General features: G+C 35.3%; 1 protein-coding gene across 4 annotated transcripts in view; it reads right to left on the bottom strand.

The window, feature by feature from the left end:
- The window catches only part of MAP4K3 (mitogen-activated protein kinase kinase kinase kinase 3), a 189,063-nt gene that overhangs the window by 17,821 nt on the left and 146,214 nt on the right, over nt 1-25,028 (bottom strand). For all 4 annotated transcript variants that reach the window (XR_008506849.2, XM_045884471.3, XM_045884472.3 and 1 more), the window contains 11 exons: nt 21,655-21,693; nt 21,364-21,417; nt 19,289-19,331; nt 17,738-17,897; nt 16,775-16,887; nt 13,307-13,348; nt 11,219-11,303; nt 9,560-9,639; nt 4,698-4,758; nt 4,497-4,614; nt 74-132 (listed from right to left, as the gene is read on the bottom strand). Coding sequence is in view for 3 of the 4 variants with exons in the window: in XM_045884471.3 (XP_045740427.1) it covers nt 74-132; nt 4,497-4,614; nt 4,698-4,758; nt 9,560-9,639; nt 11,219-11,303; nt 13,307-13,348; nt 16,775-16,887; nt 17,738-17,897; nt 19,289-19,331; nt 21,364-21,417; nt 21,655-21,693 (854 nt within the window). In the remaining variant the exon portion in view is untranslated. The remainder of the gene's footprint in view (nt 1-73; nt 133-4,496; nt 4,615-4,697; nt 4,759-9,559; nt 9,640-11,218; nt 11,304-13,306; nt 13,349-16,774; nt 16,888-17,737; nt 17,898-19,288; nt 19,332-21,363; nt 21,418-21,654; nt 21,694-25,028) is intronic.

The raw sequence follows: 25,028 nt of genomic DNA on the forward strand, positions 1-25,028 counted from the left end.
AATGAGCCTCATAGAGTTTTCTTATCTACTCTGCAAAGCAGGAGAGCTACGTGTTATGGAACGGTTTACTTACCAACACAACATTTCTGACACCACTTGGTTTCAGGGATTTTTGCTGATACAGCAAATTTCCTAAATGTAAATGAAAATGAATATATAATACATGTAGGTGAAGTTAGTATATGATAATGGTATCATTACAGATCAGTGGAGAAAGGATGAGTTGTTAAACCTACTAGGTCATCTATTAAAAATAAGAATACATTTGATCCGCTTCTCATCCCTCCTCCAATCAATTCCAAATAGACTAAGGATTTATCAAAGTATGGCAAAACAAGACTATAAAATATTTAGAATAGACTTTGGGATTTCTTTAAAAAATGCAAAAAGAACAAATTATACAGGAAAATATTAATAAACTTTGATACTTTTTCACGGATGGATCCCTACCACCTTAAACTACAGGTGGTAATTTGTTGAATGAATTTATTGAATATATTATTAATAACTTTGGTTTACCAAAAGATACCACTAAGAAAGTAAAAAGATAAGCCATAAGCTGAGGAAAGATATTTTTAGCACATAAAACAAATTTAAGCTATATAAAATGTTGTCTTACCACTAAAACAATTTTTAAGAACTTTTTTTAGACATTTTTATTTCTCTACTCAGGAAGAATGGGATATAGATTTTTCTGGCAAAAGTCCTTTAGGGATTCTGCAAACATCTGATTCAAACTTAATATGTAAAAATCCATTTAAAATTATTTTTTAAAACTAAAATTTAAAAAATACACATAAACTCAAATGTCTTTTATAATGAAAGTTGATAAAACAGACTTAGTGCAAGGTTGTGCAAACGTCAAATTATACCTTTCCATTTCTGTACACATATTTAAACTTCTTTTACATGTATAAACGTGCCACAGATTAGATGTCATTGCTCCGCACGTCTTAAAAAAAAAAAAGAGTTGTGTCTTGCTGGTAATAAAACAGTAAAGCCTGCATGTGATGCTCAATACCATTCCAAACAAGCTCAGAATAACCTTTTTTAAAAAAATTATTTATTTATTTGAGGGAGAGTGGGAGAGAGAGAGAACATGAGCAGGGGGGAGGAGCAGAGGGAGAGGCAGACTCCCTGCTGAGCAGGGGGTCCGATGTGGGACTCAATCCCAGGACCCTGGGATCACGACCTGAGCTGAAGGCAGACGATTAACCGACTGAGCCACCCAGGCGCCCAAGCTCAGAATAATCTTGATGGATGTTCCTGTCACTGTACAATTGGAAAGTGAGTAATAACCAAACATATAATGCTGAGGTATTGTAATTTTAGCTTTTAATATGTTTTATATGCTGATGTTTATATTTGTAAAAATCTTTAATAAATATTGCTAACATTTACTAGTAAGACCATACTGTTTGCCATGAATTTCACATGTTCTATGTCAGTCCCTCTGATAATGCCATGAGATAGGTCATAGCACAGAAATCTGAGGGTTAGATTTAATAATTTCCTTAAGGCCATACAGTTAGCAATTCTAGGAAGAAAGAATTCTAATCTAGTGTCTTAGTCTAACTGTAGTGTTCATAGTGATTCAACTTTGAAAAAAAAATCTACTTCTCTTTTATGATTCTGGATCAGTTTCACTAAAAAGTACTCTGAGCTTGCAAGAGAAGCTGTTAAAATTTGTTACCACTTGTAAGTTCATTATCTGTATGAATTAGAATTTTGTTGATATTATGGTACCTAAACAATGACACAGAAATTCGCCAGATATTGAGGCACTAAATGACAATGATGATCCAGAATACCTTGATTTCAAACTTTGGGTTAAAGCACCTATTGTTTCCCTCACCTATGTTCATACTGGGAAGAGTTTTACGTTCCAATTCATGCATTACATTAATATTTATAAAAATACCCCTTTCATATACAGTGAAATTTCATACAGCTCAAAAAACAAAAATTCCCCACACCTTTAAGTTAAGTAAACTGCTTGAACCAAAGTGCTTTTTAGAGTTTAAGAAAACCTGAATCAATTTCCACTGCAACAAGCTTAATGTTCCCGGTCCACACTTGTGAACTTGTCCCCCGGGTCCCAAGGTTACTTAGGGGTCAATCGACTGAATCTGACAAAACCCAGGAGGATTAACTGACTGCAAGGTTCTGAAAGATTGTAAAGAATACTACACAGTCAATATGAGATGAACTACTAAGTACAGCTGAGGGTTAACAGTAATGAAACTACTCAGAACAGCTGTGAGCAGAACACTGAAATGTTGTGAAAGTTTAGAACTTCCTACAGTGATCTGTATAGATTTACCTTGCTTTTAGTTATGATTTTACAGTCAGTACGTAAAATTTATCTGCCAGCACCCAGTTGACTAGAATCTTAAGTGAACCAACATTCTCAATGTAATTAAGGTCAGATATTTTAGAGTACTTTACAAACACAGTTCAATTTACCATGCCTGACAATGATGACAACAGATCTACTTATTAAGAGCCTATTAGGTGCCAGAAACAATGGTGGATACTATACATACACAATTTATCATTTTAAAAACAACTTTACGAGATAGGTATATTGGTTCCATTTTTTAGATGAGAGGTTGTGTAATTTATTCAAGGTTCCAGACCTAGTTAGTGAACAAGGCAGGATTTAAATTCAAGTTTACCTAGATTCCAAAGCTTATGCTTTACTAAAGAAGCTTTACAGTTCAATACAATGAGTACCTAGATTTATAATGAGAACCACGGGACATTACAAGATGCTCAAAGGAAGTTTCATTTGTGCTCACTTTACAGTAGAACTGGTACTAATACACATACAAAATCTTATCATGCAAAAAAGGTTCTCAGATTTCCTGCCAGTAAATAAGAGAATTAAGAGCAGATTTTGTAATAACTGACTTCTTGATAACAAAACTGAAGAAAGTGGGAAGGACCCAATGGTGAGTGCTACTAACACTGAAGACTGACTATAACAAAGTTACGTGAAATAGCCCAGAGGTAAAGTACTCTTAGGGGTAACATCTTCCTCTATGGAAATTGCTTAAAGGAAGAGGTAATACGTTATTCAGTTTTGTCTCATGTATATACTAGGAAACTTTCTGCGCATCTGGTATATTCAGTAAAATTTGAAGAATTGAACACAGCTACAAATAGGCTCAAATGAGCTACAAATGTCTCTATTCTGACAAAATGATATAAAAATAAGTGAATACATTAAAATTTATGTGCTTTACATTCCTTGGAGGGCTCTTGTACCTTACATACATTATTTTTTTTAGAGATTTTATTTATTTGACAGAGAGAGAGAGCACGAGCAGGGGGAGGGGCAAAGGAAGAGGGAGAAGCAAGCTTCCCATGAGCAGGGAGCCTAACGTGGGCCTCAATCCCAGGACCCTACGATCATGACCTTAGCTGAAGGCAGACGCTTAACCGACTGAACCATCCAGGCGCCCCCCCTTACATATATTTTTAAAGCTTGGTAGTCAGTTTCCATGGCCAGAGGAATTTAGGATTATCAAGTTAGGCAGCTAGATAGAGATGTGCTATATAAGAAGACAGAAAATCAACAGCACCAAGTGGCAGCTGGGAGAAAAAGAGGGACAGATAAACTCTATGTGAAGAAAGAAACTCCCTGACCCCATTCTTGGGGCTGGTAATAGCTAACTCCAATTGTAGATATTATAATGTAGGTATAATAAATCAAGCTCATAGTTGCAACTCTGAGTCATCATGAAAAGGTCCAGTTAAACTCAATGTAATCTATTTTAAGAAGACAAAAAAGCATGTAGTATAATTTTTAAATGATTTTCATCAAAAAGGTTAATTTTTGAAGTCTTGCACAATGCGGCAAATTTTAGCTCTACTGTGAACTCAGCAACTGAGAACAGCAGTTTTTCAAGGTACTTGAAAGCTAAGGTTGTACGTTAGTTGCTCTACAACTGATGGTAAAGGAGGAATGGCTACAGTACAATGTCGTCGTAAAATACAATTTATACTAGACTCAGAAGACCTTTTGGTCGACAAATGAGGTACAATATTATAATAACCAAAGGAAGAGAGAGTATAATGAAAAACTCCTCAAAGTAGAAAAACAAAACCCCTCAATTCCTAATTATCTTCTAATGTAAAAAACTTGATTTAATAAATCATTTTGATTTTCTAAGTTTAGAAACTACCTTGAAAAAAATTCACTTTATTCAAATTAACACAAATATGTGGGAAGCACTATATGTGATGAAAAATTACTAGCAAATCATAGAAAAAAATGAGTTTTAACCTTGCAGAAAATACGAATCAGTTTTAAAATTCCAGAGGTGCCTTCAGTTCTTGTGAAAATATATTACCTCTCACAATTTTTTCATTACATATGATTTCTACTAACCCAAACTGAGTGTTTTTTTCAATTTCTGTAGTATAACTATTATTTAGAATTAACTAACATATTACCTCTAAGGATGAAACGTAAGTGAATGTACAGTTACCTCGGTAGTATCCTGTCAGGGAGTTTGTGTGCTGGAATGGCCACAGGTAACTTCTGCATTTGTCTTGCATAATCAAAAAGCCCTGGTAAATTATGGGAATAAAGCTGAGAAGCTTTACCTGTAAAGAAAAATAACCATGATATAAAAGCTAATAACATAAATAGGAACAATTGTAAGATAGGTAAAAACTAAAAGACTTACCAGATATTGATAGTAAGCAATTGTTCATTACATATAACCATGTACACCTTCGGGGGAACAGCTGGTTTAAAAAAAAAAAAAAAGTGCAAAGTTTACAAAAGGTAACAGATAAAATAGTAACATAAATATGTACATAATTACCATGCAAGCTGTCTTATCAGCTAGTTCTTAAAAAAGAAACTTATTTTTAATAGACATTCATTTTAGAAGACATTTAAAACAAGATGATACATATACACATACATTTCTATGGGAGAAAAATAAGTAAATTAGTAATGTAATTTCATTACCTAAGTCTCAACACGATATGATTAGTTTGAGTCTCCCTTATGGTTAAGAACTATAATAATCCCAAACTGCAAGGGGAGAAAGGCCATTTTCAAACAATTTCTATTCCTTTATTTTAGTTCTGGGGTTAAATAATTAACTTTTCTGTGTACTTCTCCAAATACATTTGTATCTAGGCATATGAACATGCATGGCTTCTGGAGCAGAAGAGAGAAAAAAGGATCATGGTTCAGTGGAACACAGGGTATGGAGGTATTTCCTCCAAACACTAGGTATGGAGGAAAAAAAGGCTGAGGGAATATGATGAAAATGTACAAATAATTAAAAATATAGATATGGAATTCATTTCTGAAATACAGTCCATAAGAACGGAGAGGCACCTCTGGAAGTTTGAAAGTGGTTAGTATTTAGGGCAAAGAAAAGGGAATCCATGGAACATGGTCCATATACTTCGAAGGAAAAACATAACTGCTCTCATAAATACATTCTATTATGAAGCCCAGTGGTACTCCAAGTGGTCCCTCCATCCACATCAGCATTATTAGCATCACGGGGGCATTTGTTAGAAATTCTTGGATTTCACCCCAGACTTACTGAAGTAGAAGTTCTGAAAGGGGGCCCAGCAGTTTAGGTTTTAAGCAGCCCTCCAGGTGATTCTGATGCATTCTGAAGTCTGAGAGCCACTGATGAATGTAATTAAGCATTCTCATTTAACAAGCCCAAGTGCTGGGTTTGCTCTGGCAGCTCCTACTCAGTTACTCCAAACTAGACTGGAATGTGGGCCGGAACAGAGAGAATGAAGGGACGAATGACACTACCAAGGCCTCTAAGGGCTTTACTTTATTAAAGCACAAAGTCACAACGATGGCCCTGAATAACTAAAGGAGAAAAAGGTAATAACAAAAGGGAAAGAAACTAAGTAAAACCTACTTTACAGAAAACCTGATTGTTTATTTGCAAAATAAACTCCCATAAAGTATCTAATTTCTCCAAACAAATAAAACATGGCTATATAGTTTTAAAAAGATTGAAATAGAGTTGACATACTATATTAATTTCAGGTGCACAGAATAGTGATTTGACAATTCTATACCTTATCCAACACTCACCACGGTTTAAGTGTAGTCACCATCTGTCTCCATACAATGTTATTACAATATTATTGACTATGTTCTCGATGCTGTATTTTTGCCATAGTTTTTAACTTTGAAAAATGTGCCTATAGCTGTGTCTCAGACCGAAAGGACATAAACATTTCCTATTTTATGCTCGTCATAAAAATTCACAACAGAATTGGGAATTCATTGGCTATACAGAGAAAATTAGGCAGAAAGAGGGGCAATGACTTATTATAAGCCATACAGCAGTATATTATCAAAGTAGCAAAAAACTGATTTTTATTTAATACTCTTGAACTGGGTTTATCTTCATAAAAAAACTTAAGTATTCCTCTAGTATTAAATCTATGGCTTATTGTGAGATGATATATTTGTAAATGTGAGTTAGCTTGTTTAATACAAGCATACACAAAGTATCTGGGCAAGACACAAACTCCTCGCATAACAAATTATCAACACGGACAATGAAAAAGCATTTAAGCGAAGTTTTATTAAGTGGATTTCACACTGGATTTTTGTTTTTAACCACATTTAATAAAACCCTAAAGCTTTTCTAGATTTCTATTTCCTTTAGCAAAGTAGGCTCTGGGTGAAATAATCCATTTAATGAAAGTAGACAGTAGTTAAGAGCAGGTTCTGCAGTTTGCATAGACTCAGATACCTGCTTTCTCAGTGACTGTGACTTTGGATAATGTGATCTCTGCGAGTCAGTGTTCTTATTTGTAAACTGAAGCACCTATGCCTAACAGAGTTGCTGTGGCGATTAAACAAGAAAAGGGCGTGGAAGACTGGCACACATGGAGCACTCAGTGAATGTTAGCTATAAATAATAAAAGCAGATAAAAAATTTAAAATCAGGACCCTGTTTGGTGTCATTTCCTCTCCTTCCAGCATCTTCCCCTATCTAGCAGACTCATGCCACCTGGTCTCTTTCCCCTAGAGGACAGAGAAAATCCACCTAATAATTTCACAGCAAGATGAAAAAAACTCAGGATCTCACATATTCTCATTCCCTACTCTCAAAGGCTTTGTCTTTGAGGGAAAAGGTTTCACTTTGTAGGACATGTGTAGCTCAGAATATATTAATCAAACAGTGTAGTTTCCAATGCTGAAGCATCTCAGAAGGGGACTTCCTGAAGACTGGGACCGGGTAAGGTCAGTGGGCACCTTCACTTAACAGTCCCTTGAATTAGGTGGATAAATGCTTACCCCACCAATGCATGAAGTTGGTCTTGTTCTTATAATTAATATTGTTACCTGTAAGGTGATTTTTATTTTTTTTAAAGATTTTATTTATTTATTTGACAGAGATAGATAGAGGGAAAGCACAAGCAGGGGGAGCGGCAGGCAGAGTGACAGGGAGGAGCAAGCTCCCCGCTGAGGAAGGAGCCTGACGCAGAGTTCGATCCCAGGACCCCGGGATCATGACCTGAGCTGAAAGCAGCCGCTTAACCAACTGAGCTACTCAGGCGCCTCTCAGGTGATTTTTAGATATCTCATTATATCCAAAAAAAAATATCACTACCTTTGAGTTATTTACTAATTATTATAAATAACAAGACCCTTTTCATTTTTCTCTAGTTTCTAGTATTTTTCAGCCATGTCACTATATACCACTTCCAGATTGAAAGATTTAAAGTATATCATACAGTTTTGGATCTTGTTGGAAAATCTAATTAAAAAATGCTACAATGAGGGGCGCCTGGGTGGCTCAGATGGTCAAGCATCTGCCCTTGGCTCAGGTCATGATCCTGGGGTCCGGGATCGAGCCCCACATCGGGCTCCTGGCTCAGCAGGGAGCCTGCTTCTCCCTCTCCCTCTGCCTCTCTCCCTGCTCATGCCCTCTTTATCTCTGTCAAATGAATAAATTTAAAAAAAAAAAAACTTTAAAAAAATGCTGCAATGAGAAAAGATGGAAATGTTTGGTTATGAAGAAAATACCATTACTTACAGATTTTTTTCTCTTCATTGTATTTGTAATCAATTTATATTGATAATGGACAGTTATACATCCCACTGGCACCCAAAACTCAATGTGACCAAACTGCATGCAGTATCATGCCCTTCAAATTTACTTCCCCTTCTGTATACGATACCCTGACAGGTGGTACTGTCATTCACTCTAGCTGGAGACCTGGAGTCAACCTAGACTTTTCCTGAGCCTCCATGTTGAAGAGGTCATTTAATATGGCCAATTCTAGCTCTTTAATCTTTCTCTAGGTCTGATGTTTCTCTACAGGAGCCATACAAGTGGGAAAGGAAGTGTGGTGAAGTAGTTAAGGACACGGACTCTGGAGCCAGCTGGCTGGGTTCATATCCCACCCAGTTCAGCTACTTAATAGTTGTGGGATCTCTGAAAAGTTACTAATCCTTTCTGTGCCTCAGATTTCTCATCGGAAATGCAATCCATGATGGTATCTGTCTTTGAGAGTTGTTGTGAAGATTAAGTAAGTTAATTATGTAAAGCATCTAAAAATAGTGTCTGGCAGGGGGGCCTGGGTGCCTCAGTTCGTTGGGCGTCTGACTCTTGATTTCAGCTCAGGCCATGATCTCATGGGTCATGGGACTGAGCCCCGCTAATAGGGGAGTCTGCTTAAGATTCTTTCCCTCTGCCCCTCCTCTCTCTCTTTCTCTCTGGAATAAATAAATAAATCTTTAAAAAAAGTTTAAAAACAGTATTTGGCACACAGTAAGTTTTATATAGGTATTAGCTTCTAACACCATCATCATTTTCCAGGTTGTTTAGCATTGCTGGCCCCTGGGTACTAAAGCCAAAAGCTTCCCCCAGTCACTGGGACAATAACAAATGGTCCCCATACAATCCCAAACCCCACTTTTTCCTTTCTGTCCTCTCCACTTCTGCCCTGACTCAACACTTCTTCACCCTTTGACCAACATCTCTCCTGCCATCTCTCACCGCACTGCAAACAGATAGTTCTAAAACATAGACCTGGTTATCAGCATGGTACACGAAGCGTGGGGTTTTGGCAGTTGCCTTCCCCACCCACCTCCATTTACTGTTACTATTCTGCACTCGTTCTGTACTCCAGTCAGAATGTCTGTTAGTGATTCCCCATCCTTGCCATGCCGATTCACAACTCCGTGCCCTCATATTCACCCTCTGTCTGTCTGGGAAACTTCTACTCATTGCCACGAATGGTGTCTTTTCACCTGCCACAGGAGGTGCTAGTGACCTGCACTCTGTGGCCTCGACCTTGTGCTTGCTCCTAGCGCGACAGCTGAGTGTTGCAGGGACTGCTATGTCTCCTTCTCTGTTAGATCACGAGGTCCTGCAGGGCAAGAACTGGTCCTGCGAATGTGTCCTGAGGACCGACAAATACAACATGCTCTATGACGCTCTTACGGATAAAAGAGGCAGAAAATCCTAGAACTGAAACATTTCTTGTCTAGTATCTATATATAACTTTAAAAAACGGAAAATACAAAATAACACACCTGTTCCATTGATGTTTCATGAAGTTCATTAAGATTCAAAGTATAAATCCCTTCTTCAGCACCAAATATCAAGTACTGATCTGAAATGACAAAAGTAATTCACCGGTTTTGATATGTAAAATACTATCAAAAAGGATTTATACAGAAATTAAGTAAATATGTATTTTTTTTTTAAGATTTTTTATTTATTTATTTGTGAGAGAGAATGGGAGACAGAGAGCATGAGAGGGGGAGGGCAAGTGGGAGAAGCAGACTCCCTGCTGAGCAGGGAGCCCGATGCGGGACTCGATCCCGGGACTCCAGGATCATGACCCGAGTTGAAGGCAGTCACTTAACCGACTGAGCCACCCAGGCGCCCGTAAATATGTATTAACATGAAGAATTATTGTGATTGATAAGCAGTAAATATATTTTAATACAAATTAAGTGGCTAAACACTCTACCTTAATGAACTGAGCTATATGTAAATGCCAGCCTCAAAGTAGAGAGGAAAACTTTTATGTAAAAAGAGGTTTTGAAGTCTGGAATGATAGGGTTCCTCGCTCATCAGAAGGTGCTGAGGACTGGCAGAGAATCTGTAGCTTCTTTTCTAAAATTCCTCTAAGAGAGGATCATGTACAATTGATGTATAAAATATAAATAAAAAAGAACTGATACAGATTTAAAATATTTTTGCAGATGGGCTACCATTATAAGCAGCAACATCAAAACATCAGGATCTAAAAAAACCCCCAAAAAACAAAAAAACAAAACAAAACAAAAAACCCCAGGATCTGGCTACTGCCTATTCAGAAAGTTAACTAAAACTTGGATACCTGCTAGGGTACTCAATATCTGCTAGAAGATGGTAGTTTAGCCACGGTCCTGTCTGATCTGCTTTTGATAATAAAAAACAACAGGTAAAGAACTTCTCCAGACTGAACTGAAGTATGCTGAGAACAACTTAGAATGCTGAGAGCATTCCTAGACTGCCCAGTATTTAGGATTAGTGCTGGCAGATTAAAGGCATAAGCTTTGTGGTCTGACAATACAACTGAGCTGGGTTCCAAGTGCAGCTCTACCCCTGACTGGTGATGAAACAATGAACCTCTCTGAATGTCATTCTCCCTACTTGTGAAATACAAGTTCCTCCACCTCGGATTTTTAAAAGATTTAGTAAGAAGATGTGAGGGCATGTATTCATGTAGATCTTACATATACAGATACTAAGATACATAGTGAGAGAATGCTGGTGGTCTTCAGTCAGTGACTAACGACAACGATTCTTATTATGATCCCCTTTAAGGTGGAGAGGTCCTTTTAAGTGTTCACTACACCCTGGACCCTTGGCAGTTAAACTCCTTTAACAACAGCTGTGCCTAAAGCACAAAGATACTGAATGTGCAGCTATAGAAAAAAACCTTTTCTGGGGGAGATTAGGGTGGCAGAGAGTGTAAGGTTTCACTCTATTGATAGGGGGACCATACAGTGAAATTTTAGTGTTACAGGTCACCTCTAACACTGCTAATAACACAGAGAAACATATTTACCTTAAATAATTTTTAAAAATTATAACAAAAAATTTTTCAGAAAGGTATTCAGAACATGAAGAAAACTGAATGCTTTCATGGCCTCAAGTTAAAAAACAATTAGATAACAGATAAAAACAAATAGTACTACCTCTTGTATCTGGGTTTATCCATGATGTTGCACAGTGAATTTTTAAGGGACATCCATTAAAAACCTTCGAAAAACATGCACCCATCTGGAAAAACAAAGAATAACCAAATAATACAATATTCTCTGATAAGAAGGAAATCATAACCTCTATAAAGGTGAAAAGTTTATTTCATGACCTAAAATGTTTAATGTTAATCATTAAATTTAATATTACAACATGAAAAAGGCATAGTTGATTACAAATTCATATTATGTACTTCAAAACATGGTCTGTACCCATTTAAAAAAAAAAAAGCCATGTGCTTATTCTCCCTGGATGGTCAATAAAAAGCTTTATTTCTTTATGTTAATATTTATCAAACCCATTTGCAAGTCTTTCGTATAATAAATACCTTATAAGGAAATATAGTATCATTCATTTGAACTTTTTTTTTGATCTTCGAAGAGTAAAATGTTAATTTTGAAACTGTTGTTCAGATTAGAATAAATACAAGAAAGCTTATTCATTTAATCACTTTTTCTACTAACAACTTGCGGGGAAAAGAATACAAAAATATTTGGTGAGAAGAGCAGTGCATCATTTTATAGCTGGAATATTTTCTTCACAAATATGGAGACAATAGCTGGGGACAGAGTGCATTACTATAGTTGATTATAAGGGATTAAAAATATTAACATAAAAAAATAAAATCATAAACCTTAAGATTTCCTTTTTCGTCGAAGAAACCTACCAACCAACATTTTTAAGATTTTAGTACCAAAAAACAACAACAACCTGGCAATACCATCAGGTGGTAGGAGACCAATAAAAATGTTTTTATGGTGTAGGGCAGAAATTGTATCATTTAACTAATTCCAATAATTATTCTTCAAGGTCACTGCCAAAATTTCGTATGTGGAGGTGCTACCTAATTCCTAAAAATCCAAATGACAAAATGAGGTGCCGAACAATCAAACCAACCCCAACCATAAGCTAGCCTGGACAGCTGATCGTACCGGGCTTCGCACTGCAGCCAAACAGGAAATCGTGTCCGGCTGTTTAAGTGTCTCTGCTGGACTTGGGAGCCCTTTACTCTCAAAACTTTCATTTTGTAAGACAAGGTATATTTAGATCTTTATACTAATTACAAAGTGGAGTAAGAAACTAAAAGGGCTAAAAAGAAGAGTCAAGAGGTTACAGACTAGAAACGCAGCGGATACCTTCTAAATTAGCGTCAAACTACGTTTTAGGTTACAGGTTTGCAGCGGTGAAAATGCAGTTCTATATACTGATGCAACTCAGTTACACTGAGCTAATATAATTTTATAATATAATAATATAATTTTAACCCTAAGGTAGCATGGTCTAATAAAACAAACAAAAAAACCAGGACAGAGTGAAAAAAAACAGAACATAGGAGTGTTATCTAGGAACTGGGTGGAGTTCTGTGATCTTGCAAAGATTCTGGGGTCTCAGTTTTACTCATGGTCAAAATAGAGTTTGGGCCAGATGGTCCTTTAATGCTCCTTCTAGTTCTAAACTTCTGTTTTTGATCATTGAAAACACTAGGAAAAAAATGTGTCATATCTACATTTTGTACTTCCTATTGTATCCATGTGCCTTATCCACATTTCTTCAAAAATATCTACAAAGAAGATATTAACAAATTTTGGAATAAAGGAGTTTTAAAATGTATAAATTTACCATAATTTTATTTTGTAAAGCTACTTTTCAAATGTAACAATATTTAAATTAGTAATCTTATAGATTTTTTTATTAATAAAGGAGATTCTTTTCTTTTTTTTTTTTTTCAAGATTTTATTTATTTATTTGACAGAGAGAGACAAAGTGAGAGAAGGAACACAAGCAGGGGAATGCGAGAGGGAGAAGCAGGCTTCCCGCTGAGCAGGGAAGCCTAATGTAGGGCTTGATCCCAGGACCCCCAGATCATGACCTATGCCAAAGGCAGACACTTAACAACTGAGCCACCCAGGCGCCCCGAGGAGATTCTTTCAAACAGGTAAAAAGTCTAACCAAAGATACACAGTCAAGCAATTATCTTTCATTGTATTTAGCTTGAAAACAACCTATTTGATATTTATACTTACATGCACTTTAGGTGTTGGGGGTAGACCATTACTAATAGGCTTCTAGAAAAAGAATACACGCATGAATACATTTCTTTTGTTGCTATTTGGTATAACAATACTGTATTTCAAACACATGTATCAAAATAAAATACATGAATACTTTCTTTTTGTAAAACGAAACAATACAGATAAGGCTGAAGTTCCCTATAACCCTTCTATAGTACACTTATTCCTGGTACCTGCCCCTCAAAAAAACTGGTTTAATGTATACCCTTCCAAGCCTTTTTTCTAGACAACTGTATGTACTCATGTATTTGTGTATATTTCCAACCTCTTTTGTGTGTGTGTGTATATATGTGTGTGTGTGTGTGTGTATATATGATTCCCTACAGAAAACACTGTATGTGTGTTTTATAACATAAATAGTTATGCACTATTTTATCAACCTCTTCTTTGCCTTAACGTTGGGTCTTAGATCTTTCTGTCAGTACACATAGATCTGGTTCATTTGTTTAACTGCAGCACAGTATGAATATAACATACTTTTACTTAGCTATTCCCTAATTATTACTGGATATTTAAGTTATTTTCCATTTTTCACTATAACAACAATACAGAAATGATCACCGTTGCATATACCTTATTATGCAATGTGTGAATGATATTTTTAGGGTACGCTGTGAGAAGAGAAACTCCTGGAAAAAAAGGGCTGAACCTTTTACATTCTGGCAGATACTGACCACCAAACTGTCTTTCCGAGTGCTCATTTCATATCATACCCATCAGCAATGTAGGAGAGCCCTGGTTCCTTCTGGTCTCACAGACACTTAATGTTATCAAGCTGATGAATAAAAAATGTTTTCTCCTTAATTTGCATGGCTCTGATTGTTAGGAAGATTGAGAATATTTAAAAAACAGTTTATTGGCTATTTGTATATTCTCTTCTGTGAAGTGTCTTTTCTCTTTTTACTGAGTTATTTTTTTCTTACGTACTTGTTGGAATTCTTTATATAATCTAGATTTGAATACTTTTTTTAAAAGATTTTATTTATTTGTCAGAGAGAGACAGAGAGCGAGCGCACAAGCAGGGGGAGCGGCAGGCAGAGGGAGAAGCAGGCTCCCTGCTGAACAAGGGGCCCAGTGCGGGGCTCGATCCCAGGACCTTGGGATCATGACCTGAGCTGAAGGCAGACACTTAACCGACTGAGCCAACCAAACACCCTAGATTTGAATACTTTGTCTACTAAATATATTACAAATGTCTTATCCTAGTCTGTAGATTATCCTAACCTTGTTTACAATGTCAATTGAAGTTTTACATTTTGATGAATTCAAATATATCAATCACTGGACAAAGTATACTGATAATTACCAGGAAAGTAAAAATTGCATAATCATTCACCTCCAAGATGCTCAAGAATACCAGATATTTCTCCAAGGGCCTACATGCCTGGAGTATATGATTTGTCCCCTGGAGAAGGAATCTCTTGGAGAGAGATGATTATTTTTTTAAATGTAGTCTTTCCTAATTCAAGATTAAAAAAAAAAAAAAAAAAGAAGTGCCCGAGTTTAAGACTTTATTCATTTATTTGTCAGAGAGAAAAAGAGAGAGAGCACAAGCCAGGGGAGTGGCAGGGGGAGAGGGAGAAGCAGGTTCCCTGCTGAGCGAGGAGCCGGAAGCAGGATTTGATCCCAGAACCCTGGGAGCATGACCTAAGCCGATGGCAGACACTTAATCAACTGACCCACCCAGTCGTCCTGAGATGATACTTTTTAAACATATATTTTATGAAAGTCTAGACTTCTCTGGAGGTTAATCTTAATATTTTAAGGAATGACATCCTAATTTTTTCTCAATCTAAGTCAAAATTATCTAAATGATGCAACAAAAATTAACTAAAAAGCTATTAATTGATTTTGTATACATGATACAAATGAAATATTCTATGTAGTACTACTTCTGTAACTACTAGACACTTCTGAAATTAAGACCATTTGAAATTTTACTTTGTAGATATGTGTATGAAGATGTACAGCCTATTACGGCCACTAATTTCTGATAATGTTTTTCCATTTTGCAAATAATTCGTGTACTTAGTTTTATACTGATGTCCTTAAATTATGTTAGATCATCTATTTTGGCAAAACATTTTTAATTAGGGAGCTCTGAATGTTGTAACTGTCAGATTTACAGTAAGTATTGACAGAACTGGCTATAAATAATTTCAAGCTGCAGAAACTGTAGTCATGTTTCAATATGTCATGGATACTGTTTATCCTATGATACAATCATGGACATATTTCAGAATTACTGAAACTGTTAGGTTTCACTACTACAGAACAGTAGTTCCTTATCCTAATGAAGATAACAGAGTGAATTAAAAATGCACACATAAAAAATGGATACATCTCTCAAAGGTTCTTATGCTGCATATAGTCATTAGGCTGTATTTCTGTACTACTACATTAACAGGGCTGCTAAAATTTAAACTGACGAAAACAAAAAGGCCTTCCTCAGTTGGACAGATTTCATAAAAACTTATTCTTGAAGGGCATTTTACACTTTTATAACAACGTCCTACCTAAATTTCACAAATTATGATGGATAATCTCAGTTAAGTGTTTTAACTGAAAATAAAAAATGGTATGTCATATTATGTCATGAAATCTTAAAAAAAAAGTTGATTAGATATAGTACAAAAGCCTCTAGCAATGTGCTTACTACATAAAATCATAGCTAAATGCACATAAACATTTTAAATGTACTATAAATATCTATAAAAATAAATATTAGTATACACAAAAACTTAAAAAAAAATACCATCTCAACTCATGATCTCATCTGCTGAATTGGAGATTTTAAGGATTTTTTGTTATTTTAAGTTCTATGATGACAGACAAATGTCTTCTGATGATGAAGAGCAAATTCTTTACAAATGTTAAAATATTTTAGTTCCCCGATAAATAATATTTATTTATCTGTAACAGGAATAGCTGTTAAGGTTAACTTCATCTTTCCTGAAGTGATATTTGTACATCTACTAGAAAGTAATTTTTCCTTGTTATTTATTTTCTTTGAGTAAGAGTAGTAATACCATGAATTATGTAATCTACAGTTAAAAATGTGTCCTGAGTAAATTCTAGCTTTCCTTATCTGTCCATGTCCTTCTTTCCATAACTTCTTGAGACTGAAAAAGGAACTTTTTAAGAATCAATCTCATCACAATGAGAATACTAATAGTTACCTGTATACAGAAGGTCACATTCTATAATACACCTTTATAACCAACTGGCCATCATTCAAGTTTGCCACAGCAAAGTTACTTTTTTAAAGATTTAAGCAATCTATTATCATTATAATTAATATATTAAATACCATATTGTAAAATATATCATTGCTACAGTTTCATTAATTATAATAACAAAACTATAACCTAACAATGAGAAAGAAAAATACAAGTAGAGGTTATAAATATAAATACCTACTGGTACATCCTTCTTTTCTTTCCTTGAAGGGTTTGTGCCTCTGTGTTCATTCTGTTGTTGATACAATGAACCATCTCGTTCACCATTTAACTGGAAGGAACTCACTCCATTTCCTTCAGTGAGATGTTTAAATATATTTAAAAAGGATCAATTTTCATGAAAACTTTCATTCAGAAAATTATCAAGTAGGAAAGAAAAATCCGATCTCTCAGATGGTTTCTGCCTTCACTTGGGATCACCCAATCAGAAATATTTAGTACTCAAGAAAGAGGTCTGATACACATGTTCTGCTACTTATATCTCTATTTTCATATAGACAAATTTAAAATCAGGTTATGTCTAACTAAGCACATGTATTTGTGTAAAAGACAAAGAAATACTGAATATATAACTACTTTCAGGAAAGGGGTAATTTACACTATGTTATCCAGGAAACTTTAGTTGTTCTTTTTTAAATTGCTTCTTATGCATAATATGCAAGAATATAGTATTAAAACAGCATCTTCTAGTATTAATTTGGAGGCAAATACCTAGTAATGGAGACAATCACTTTTCTAAAAATGATAAAATGAAGAACTTAGAGTACCCTCCTCTTTTTCTAAAACACAAGTAGCCTACAACCAAAACACACTGTCCTTGTTTGTTCAGAGTTCAGTTTCTTCTGCTGCCACGCTAAGATAAATGATGAACTGAGCATTCACAATTCTCCAAGAGGGAAGAAGTTAGATATGAAATGAGAAACAAGGACATTTGAATCCCAGAATGGGTCACAGGTAATCCTGTCATATAAACACTTCAAACCATGTGGCAAAAAGCAGAAAACATCTCTGTGGTCATTGTCTTCCTTCTCTCCTCTCTCAAAGGAATTTCAAATACTCTCTTAAAAGAAAGATACCCTCCATTTTTTTCACACAGTACTAAACCCTGGTAACATGCTTATCTCACCCTCCCTTCCCCCATTACCTAAAGCAATCGGCTTTTGTGGAGGTAATCTGGGCGGTGGTGGTCTAGGCGGAACTTGGGATGGTTTTGCTGGGCTCTCTGACATGGGACATCTCTTGATGGTTCCTTGATTATCATCATCAGTAGAATGAGTTTCCTGTGGTATGAATATGGACTTAGGCTGAAATAATACAGAAAAGGAGACCAAGGATTAAACAGAAAATTATTTATGTTTCATTCAAAAGGAAAAATATTAAACATTTTCCCTGAAGTAAATACCATTATATATCAGAGGCTTTCGAACTGTGTTTACTAGCTAAGCTCCAAGGTTGTTCAACTATCTGATTCAGATTATCTTACATACAACCTTAAAATGTGCAATAACGTGTTTTCTCAGAAAAAAAAAAAGGCCTCTTAATTCCTTCACAAGCCTTCCTACCTAGACTTGCTAAATAAAAATATTCTGGTTCTTCTGATCTCCAATTTAAATGAGTTTATTTTAAATATTCAGGCTAATCAGATTTCAGTTCTTTATAAGGCTAAACTGTCTCTTTTAGATGAGTCAATGTCTTTTATGTTAATGCTTAATCTCTCAGACTGGGGCAGGAGAAGATACCAATTAAAATTTTTATCATACTGGAGAATACTAACACAGCAATATGGAATGGCTAAGAAACTTTCTGTGCAGACAATGAAAAAACCTCCAGTCAGCTGACAGTTTGGAGAATTTATAAATTCTTATAAATGTGTCCCTTATTAGGAAGATTGCTCAGCACTTACCTTTTTGAAATTCTAATGTAAAACTAAACAAGCAAGTACAGTATTATTTACCTGCGTTGAATCATGATTTTTTCAAAAGTATAAAATGAAAACAAAATACAAAATCTAATACATTAGATGCCAAGACTGGTCAGACTCCAATTGTCATTTATAATCCCTGATTTCAAACCTTAGAATTATAAATAGTTCAATTTTATAATTAAAATTTACTCTGCATATAAGCTTATAAATTTTTATTACCTATATTAACTCATTTTATCTTTAAAAAACCCTTCAGTTGGAATTTTAGTATTTTATGATGCTTTTAACAAAAGGATTTTTGCTAAAAAATTTTTGAAAATTACTGTCCTATTTTGTATTTTTAATGTAAAAGTACCTTCTATGATAGTTAATATCTATGATGATAAATCACTATCCATTAACCATTCTCAAGAAACCAATTACTAGTAGATCATATGTTTTGAAGGAAAAAAAATCTTACAAAAAATGTGAGATTTCTAACCAGGTGAAATAATACCAACCTATTAACTTAATCATTTTCATGCACAAATTTCTAGAACTTATTTAGCATAAATATTAAGTGACAAGTTGGATAATTAAAAAAAGACAAACAAAAATAATCACAGTCATCTATATCATGGTTAGTCACTTGTTCATGTTTTTTTTTTTTTTTGGGCGGATCCCAAGTGAAAATAAGCTACAGAGAAACTATTAATACAGTACTAAAGTGGCAGAACAATCACACCCACACACACACCCACGTAATTCAAGTTGAAAAACAAACCTGCTTACCTTTGGTGGCAAAGGAGGTGGAACTTTCGCTTTCATGGTTGAACTATAAAAACATGAGCGTTTAGAATCAGAATTGAATTATTACTAAAATATAATTAATTTTTCAAAGATATGGAAGAAAACTTGCATAAACAAGTTCCCTTTTCTGAGATTATGAGTGTTTTCCAAAATATTCTGTGAAATGTTCAAGTTATACGGAATGAAGTTTTATTCAGAAGTAATTAAGGAGATATGCTTTCTTGGTTTCAAATTAAAACAGGAGAAGATAATTACAGTTCCAGTTTTTATCAATTGGAAAGTAATTATTATAAAAACATAAGCAGCAATTAGTTTAGGGAAAAAGAGCAAAATGATATAGTATAAAAATATATTACAATGTAAGCTTCATTTTTACTGTTAGATATGAAATATCTCTGATGAAGCTCATCAAAAGCTACATATATTTGCTGGAAAATTTTAGGTAGAATTTATTTGATTGAAGCTAAAATTCATTACAACTCAGGACTGGCATTTTAGATGTACAAAAAAATGAAAAGATGATCGAGCATTAACTCTCAGATGAGGAAAGGGAGGCCCAGAGAGGCTAAGTGACCTGATTCAAGGTCACAGAGTAGTGAGGTACAAAGGAAAACCTATGCCTCCACGCCTCCAGCTGCTAGTCAGGTGTCACTCTCCCATGAAATTGCACCTTTCTTCAAAGGGGGAAAAAAAATCTAAAAAACTAAGTATCAATGCTTACATAAGTGAAAATATTCCCTCTTGAAAAATAGATTTATATCCAATGTAGGTGTTTATTTAAAACATAGCACATGAAATTTAATCAACCAAGTACAAGCCTCTTTGTTTGTAGTTGTAGTAATAATTATAGCATCTACCAATTACGAATTTATGACATTTCAAAATTCTTTGTCATGAGCCAGTGCTATGAACTGAATTTTGTCCACCAAAATTCCTATGTTTAAGCCCTAACCCCTAATGTGATTGTATTTGGACATAGGGCTTCTAGGAGGTAATTAAGGTTAAAGAAGGTCCTAAGGGTGGGGTCCTGATCCTACAGGACCTTATAAGAAGAGGAAAGGAGGTTGCTCCTTCCTTCTCTCTCTCTGTGTACACACTGAGAAAAGACCACTTGAGCAAGAAGGCAGCTGTCTACAACCCACAAATAGGGCCCCCACCAGGAACTGAATAGGCAGTTATTTTATCTTAGACACCTGAGACTCCAGAGTGTGACAAACTGCTGTTACTCAAGTCACGCAGTCCATGGTATTTTCTAATGGCAGGCCGAGCTAAGACTGACTTGCTTGGTACCAAGAAGTGGGGTACTGCTATAACAAATACCCAAATACGTGGAAGCAGCTTTGGATCTGAGTAACAGGTAGAGGCTGGAAGAGTTCTAAGGTACATGCTAGAAATAGGGACACTAAGAGTGATCTTGGTGAGCAGCCAGAAAGAGGAGAGCTGCATGCAGGAGAGTTTCCATCTTCTTAGAGAATACATAATCCCCAACAGAATGTTGGTAGAATGTGGACGTTAAGGCCATCCTGCTGAGGTCTTAGATGGAAATGATGAACATACTATCATAAACGGGAGGAAAGGGGATCCTTGTTACAGAGAGGCAGACAACTTGGCTGAATTATGCTCATATTCTAGTGTTTAGTGGAAGGTTAACTGAGGTCGTAAGAGTGAGGTCCTCATCGGATAGGAAAAGGGGAAGAGATTTCTGTCTCTGCATGCACGGATTGAGGAAAGCCCACGTGAGAACATGGTGAAAAGGCAGCCATCTGGCAGGCCTAAAAGAGACCTCTCACTAGGAACTAAACTGGCCTGCAGCTCGAGCCTGAACTTCCCAGCCTCCAGAACTGTGAGATCAATTTTTAAACCACCAGGCTATGGCGTTTTGTTAATGCTGCTTGAGCTAACACAACTAGAATACGGAAAGAGAAAGAAACTGTGGTATAACCCATAATACTATGTTACTAATGATATTAAAATTACTGGCAATATTAAGCTGTCAGATTTATGAAATCAAGTCAAATGACACATTTTCTTTTAACAAAAACAGAGAAAGAACTTACTGTTTAGATTCATCATCATCCCCTTCATCATCTTCTAAATGTGCCACATGCCCTCTAAGGACAAAGGATAATTCCACTGTCACTAAATGGACTTTACCAAAACGGCTTAAGAGTAAATTTTAGAAAATGCAGGAAAGGCCACTGCAAGACAGAATTTTATTTGCAGATTTGCAGGATTCAGAATTAAACAACAACAAAACAATCTTAGGCTACATGACAGAGAAGGGGGCAAACAGACTTTACGCATCTATGATATAAAGTATTTTAGGCTTAATTAAAAATCAAAATTACCGCTGATGTAATTCTTCTTCAACAGACTTCAGTAGACTCCTCAAAAGAAAACAAAAACAAAAACAAAAAATAATGTGAATAAATAAGCAAAGGAATACCAAGAACATTTTCATCACTTTAACCTTACCCACAAATTTTAAAATTACTCTTTACTATTTACTAACATCTGCTACAATGATCTCTATACCATAGAACATCAAGTTATATTTAATAATATATCTGTATTTTCTGTTGCTAATGTCTTTATACATGTATTTGAAATGAACAAAATAAATCCTAATGTTTAGTGAAAAATACCAATTCAAACAGAGGACAACCCACCATGAAATGTCACAATAGGACTGACAAAACCATAATTGCAGGGTCATAGCCAGGGGTTTCCAGGATTCAAATTTTACCTGGAACATTTTACCTGACACCTGAAATTATATTTTCTTTTTCTTAAAATAAGGAAGGTGACACACTTTAAAAAAAACATGCTCTCAGGCAATCCTACAAAATGAAACTCAACATGTTGGATCTCTGCAAAAGCATGCATGCATGTGATGTGAATACATGAATGTAGTAGCACTTTGCTTTCACAGAAGACACTCACTTACCTGACGTATCTGTTCTCCAGTGGTGTACTGGCAAACACATTTACACTTTTGGGAGACTAAGCCTGTATCAGACCAGGTGCGAGGATTTTATCATTAGGAGCAATTTATGAAACTTTGATATTCAGGAATGTAAGAGAGCACTCGTGGCATTCCTGAAGTTCCCTTACTTCTTTTCACTGCAAGTTCATGCAGCGTATCTCCTATGTTACACTCTTCAAGCATAAAAACTCCGTAGCTTTCTTAAAGCCAATGGGATAGGGAGAAATATGGTTACTAATAGATTATTGAGGTAAAAGTGAGTCAATGGAAATTTACTCTCCTCCAAAGTTCTAAGGCAGTACCTTCTAATCATTTTCCCCCTCTGATATATATTGGAAAAAACTGCCCTTAGAATTATCAAAACATAAAACCAGAGAAACTGAAAGGTACGGTTTAGCTGGTATACGCAATTAATACAATAGATTTTGGTCTTCAAATATTTTATTTAGGCCAGCTTACTGACAACCTAACTATTAAAAAATGACAAAGCTCTAACTCAAGTGTAAATGACATGGGAAAGCCATAAACTAACTGCAAATCCTATTTTGTAGATAAAAAAATTGAGGTACTTCAGTCAAATCTATCATCTAACTCACAAAGCTCTTCGAGGGCTAGCTCAAGGAAGGCAGGACTTCTGACTAGAAGCCGGATAGCCAGGTTATGAAGCAAAGACAGCCTGAATCTGAAACCCGCCTCTGTCCCTGGAAGCTGTGTGGCCTTCAATAAGTTACTTTGCAGTGCTTCAGTTTCCATATCTATAAAACAGGAATTATAACAGTACCTACGTCAAAGTGTTTATCTGACGATACACTGAATATCTTGGGTAAAGTGCTTAGAATAGTAATTTAAAATAGAGTAGGTACTCAATTAGTATTTTCTTTATTATGATTGAGCAACATTTCTTTAAACTAGCAATTCTCAGTGTGGTCTAGGGATCTCTGAGGTCCCTTGGTCTCCTGTAAGAGGTCTGCAAGAACAAAACTATTTTCATATTTAATACACATACTACAAAAAAGCATTTACTTTTTGCACTCTTGTTCTTTCATCGAGAAGGAAACTCTGGAGTTTTCCAGAGATTACAAAATGCATAACACAACAGATTAGTAGCCGATATGAGAATGCAGCTGTCCTCTATTAAGCCAGATATTAAAGAGATTTGCAAAAAATATAAAACAATGCCACTTTTCTTACTATTACTTTATTTCAGGAAAACAGCTGTTTTTCATAAATAAATGTTATTAGTGGGCCTCAACAAAAGTCTGTTGAATTACACTGACATATATAAAGACTATTATCACAATTATTTGCTGCTTCTAAGTTTCATGAAAGGAATCAAGTGGTGTTACAAGGAAGGTATCATAAAGAGGTGACATTTAAATTGGTCCTTAGTGATGAGTAATTTTTTTTTAATACACACACAAAAATGTTATTTATAACATGTAATGAATATATTACTATTTTAAATAAGTAAATATTTTGAAAAGCTCTTAGTGTAAATTTCCAATACTATAAATATTGACAATTATAACCCATATAAACAAAAGCTTACTAGAGTCCTCAATAATTTTTAAGATTGTAAAGGGTCCTGAGACCAAAAATTGAAGAAGCACTGCTTTAAACTATTTTACTAAGTTAAACACAGTATCTCTGAAGTGTACATTGGGCTTTTATATCATTTTGGAAGATATGAAAAACACTTCTTACACACATGACAACAGTTTTGGGGGGGCACCTCTTTTTTCAGTAGAGAATATTCAAATTTGAAAATAAGAGGGAAATTCAAAATGTAGTTTATTTTCAATTACCATATTTAATTGGATTTACATGGCATTCCACTTTTTAAAAAAGAATCTTCCTGAGAGTGTTAGATTTGCCAAGAATAAGAGAGAAAGGCTTAATAAGAACACAGAAAAGCAGCTAGCCTATGGCGAGGGACTCATGTAAATTTTTATTTATTTACTTGTAAATCTCCTACTATGTTACAGATATTTTGTTAATAAAGTTATAGAATTCACAAAGTTTTAATGAAAAGTAGGATATATGATTTGCTTTTCAGGCTTTATAAAAGAGAAAATGGGGACGCCTGGGTGGCTCAGTTGGTTAAGCAACTGCCTTCGGCTCAGGTCATGATCCTGGAGTCCCAGGATCGAGTCCCACATCAGGCTCCCTGCTCGGCGGGGAGTCTGCTTCTCCCTCTGATCCTCCCCCTCTCATGCTCTCTGTCTCCCATTCTCTCTCTCAGATAAATAAATAAAACCTTTAAAAAAAAGAAAAGAAAATGAAACATGGCTAAATTTGCTAAGAGGTTCATTTACAGTAAATATTGTATCTTGAGAGCCCTCGAGAAATATGTGACACTGATTTAATCACCAAGATTGGGTGCTCTACAATAAACAGTGTCACAATTCACTAGTCCATGTGGATTCTTCTGTTATGGAAATTTTAGAAAGTGATCAACAAAATAAAACAAAAATGATGCCCACAAATACTGAATTACTAAGTCAATCTAAAATAATTTGGAAATCTGGATGAAAAGTTAAAAATGGAACAATATGCAATTATAGATTTAAGTGGTGAAGTGAAGAAACTGATATAGGGAAGTAAAAACCACAGCCAAAATATTTAGCATATTCACATTAGCTAAGAAATTCAGGCTGCTGGTTACTAAAATCTGAAATTGCCTAAATGGCTCAAAACAATCTTTTAAGTATTGTCCTGATTATATCTGAAGACAAA

This window comes from Mirounga angustirostris, unplaced genomic scaffold, assembly GCF_029215605.1.
Source record: "Mirounga angustirostris isolate CCGP_5_RB_7025 unplaced genomic scaffold, mMirAng1.0.hap1 SCAF_10, whole genome shotgun sequence".
Taxonomy (NCBI): domain Eukaryota; kingdom Metazoa; phylum Chordata; class Mammalia; order Carnivora; family Phocidae; genus Mirounga; species Mirounga angustirostris.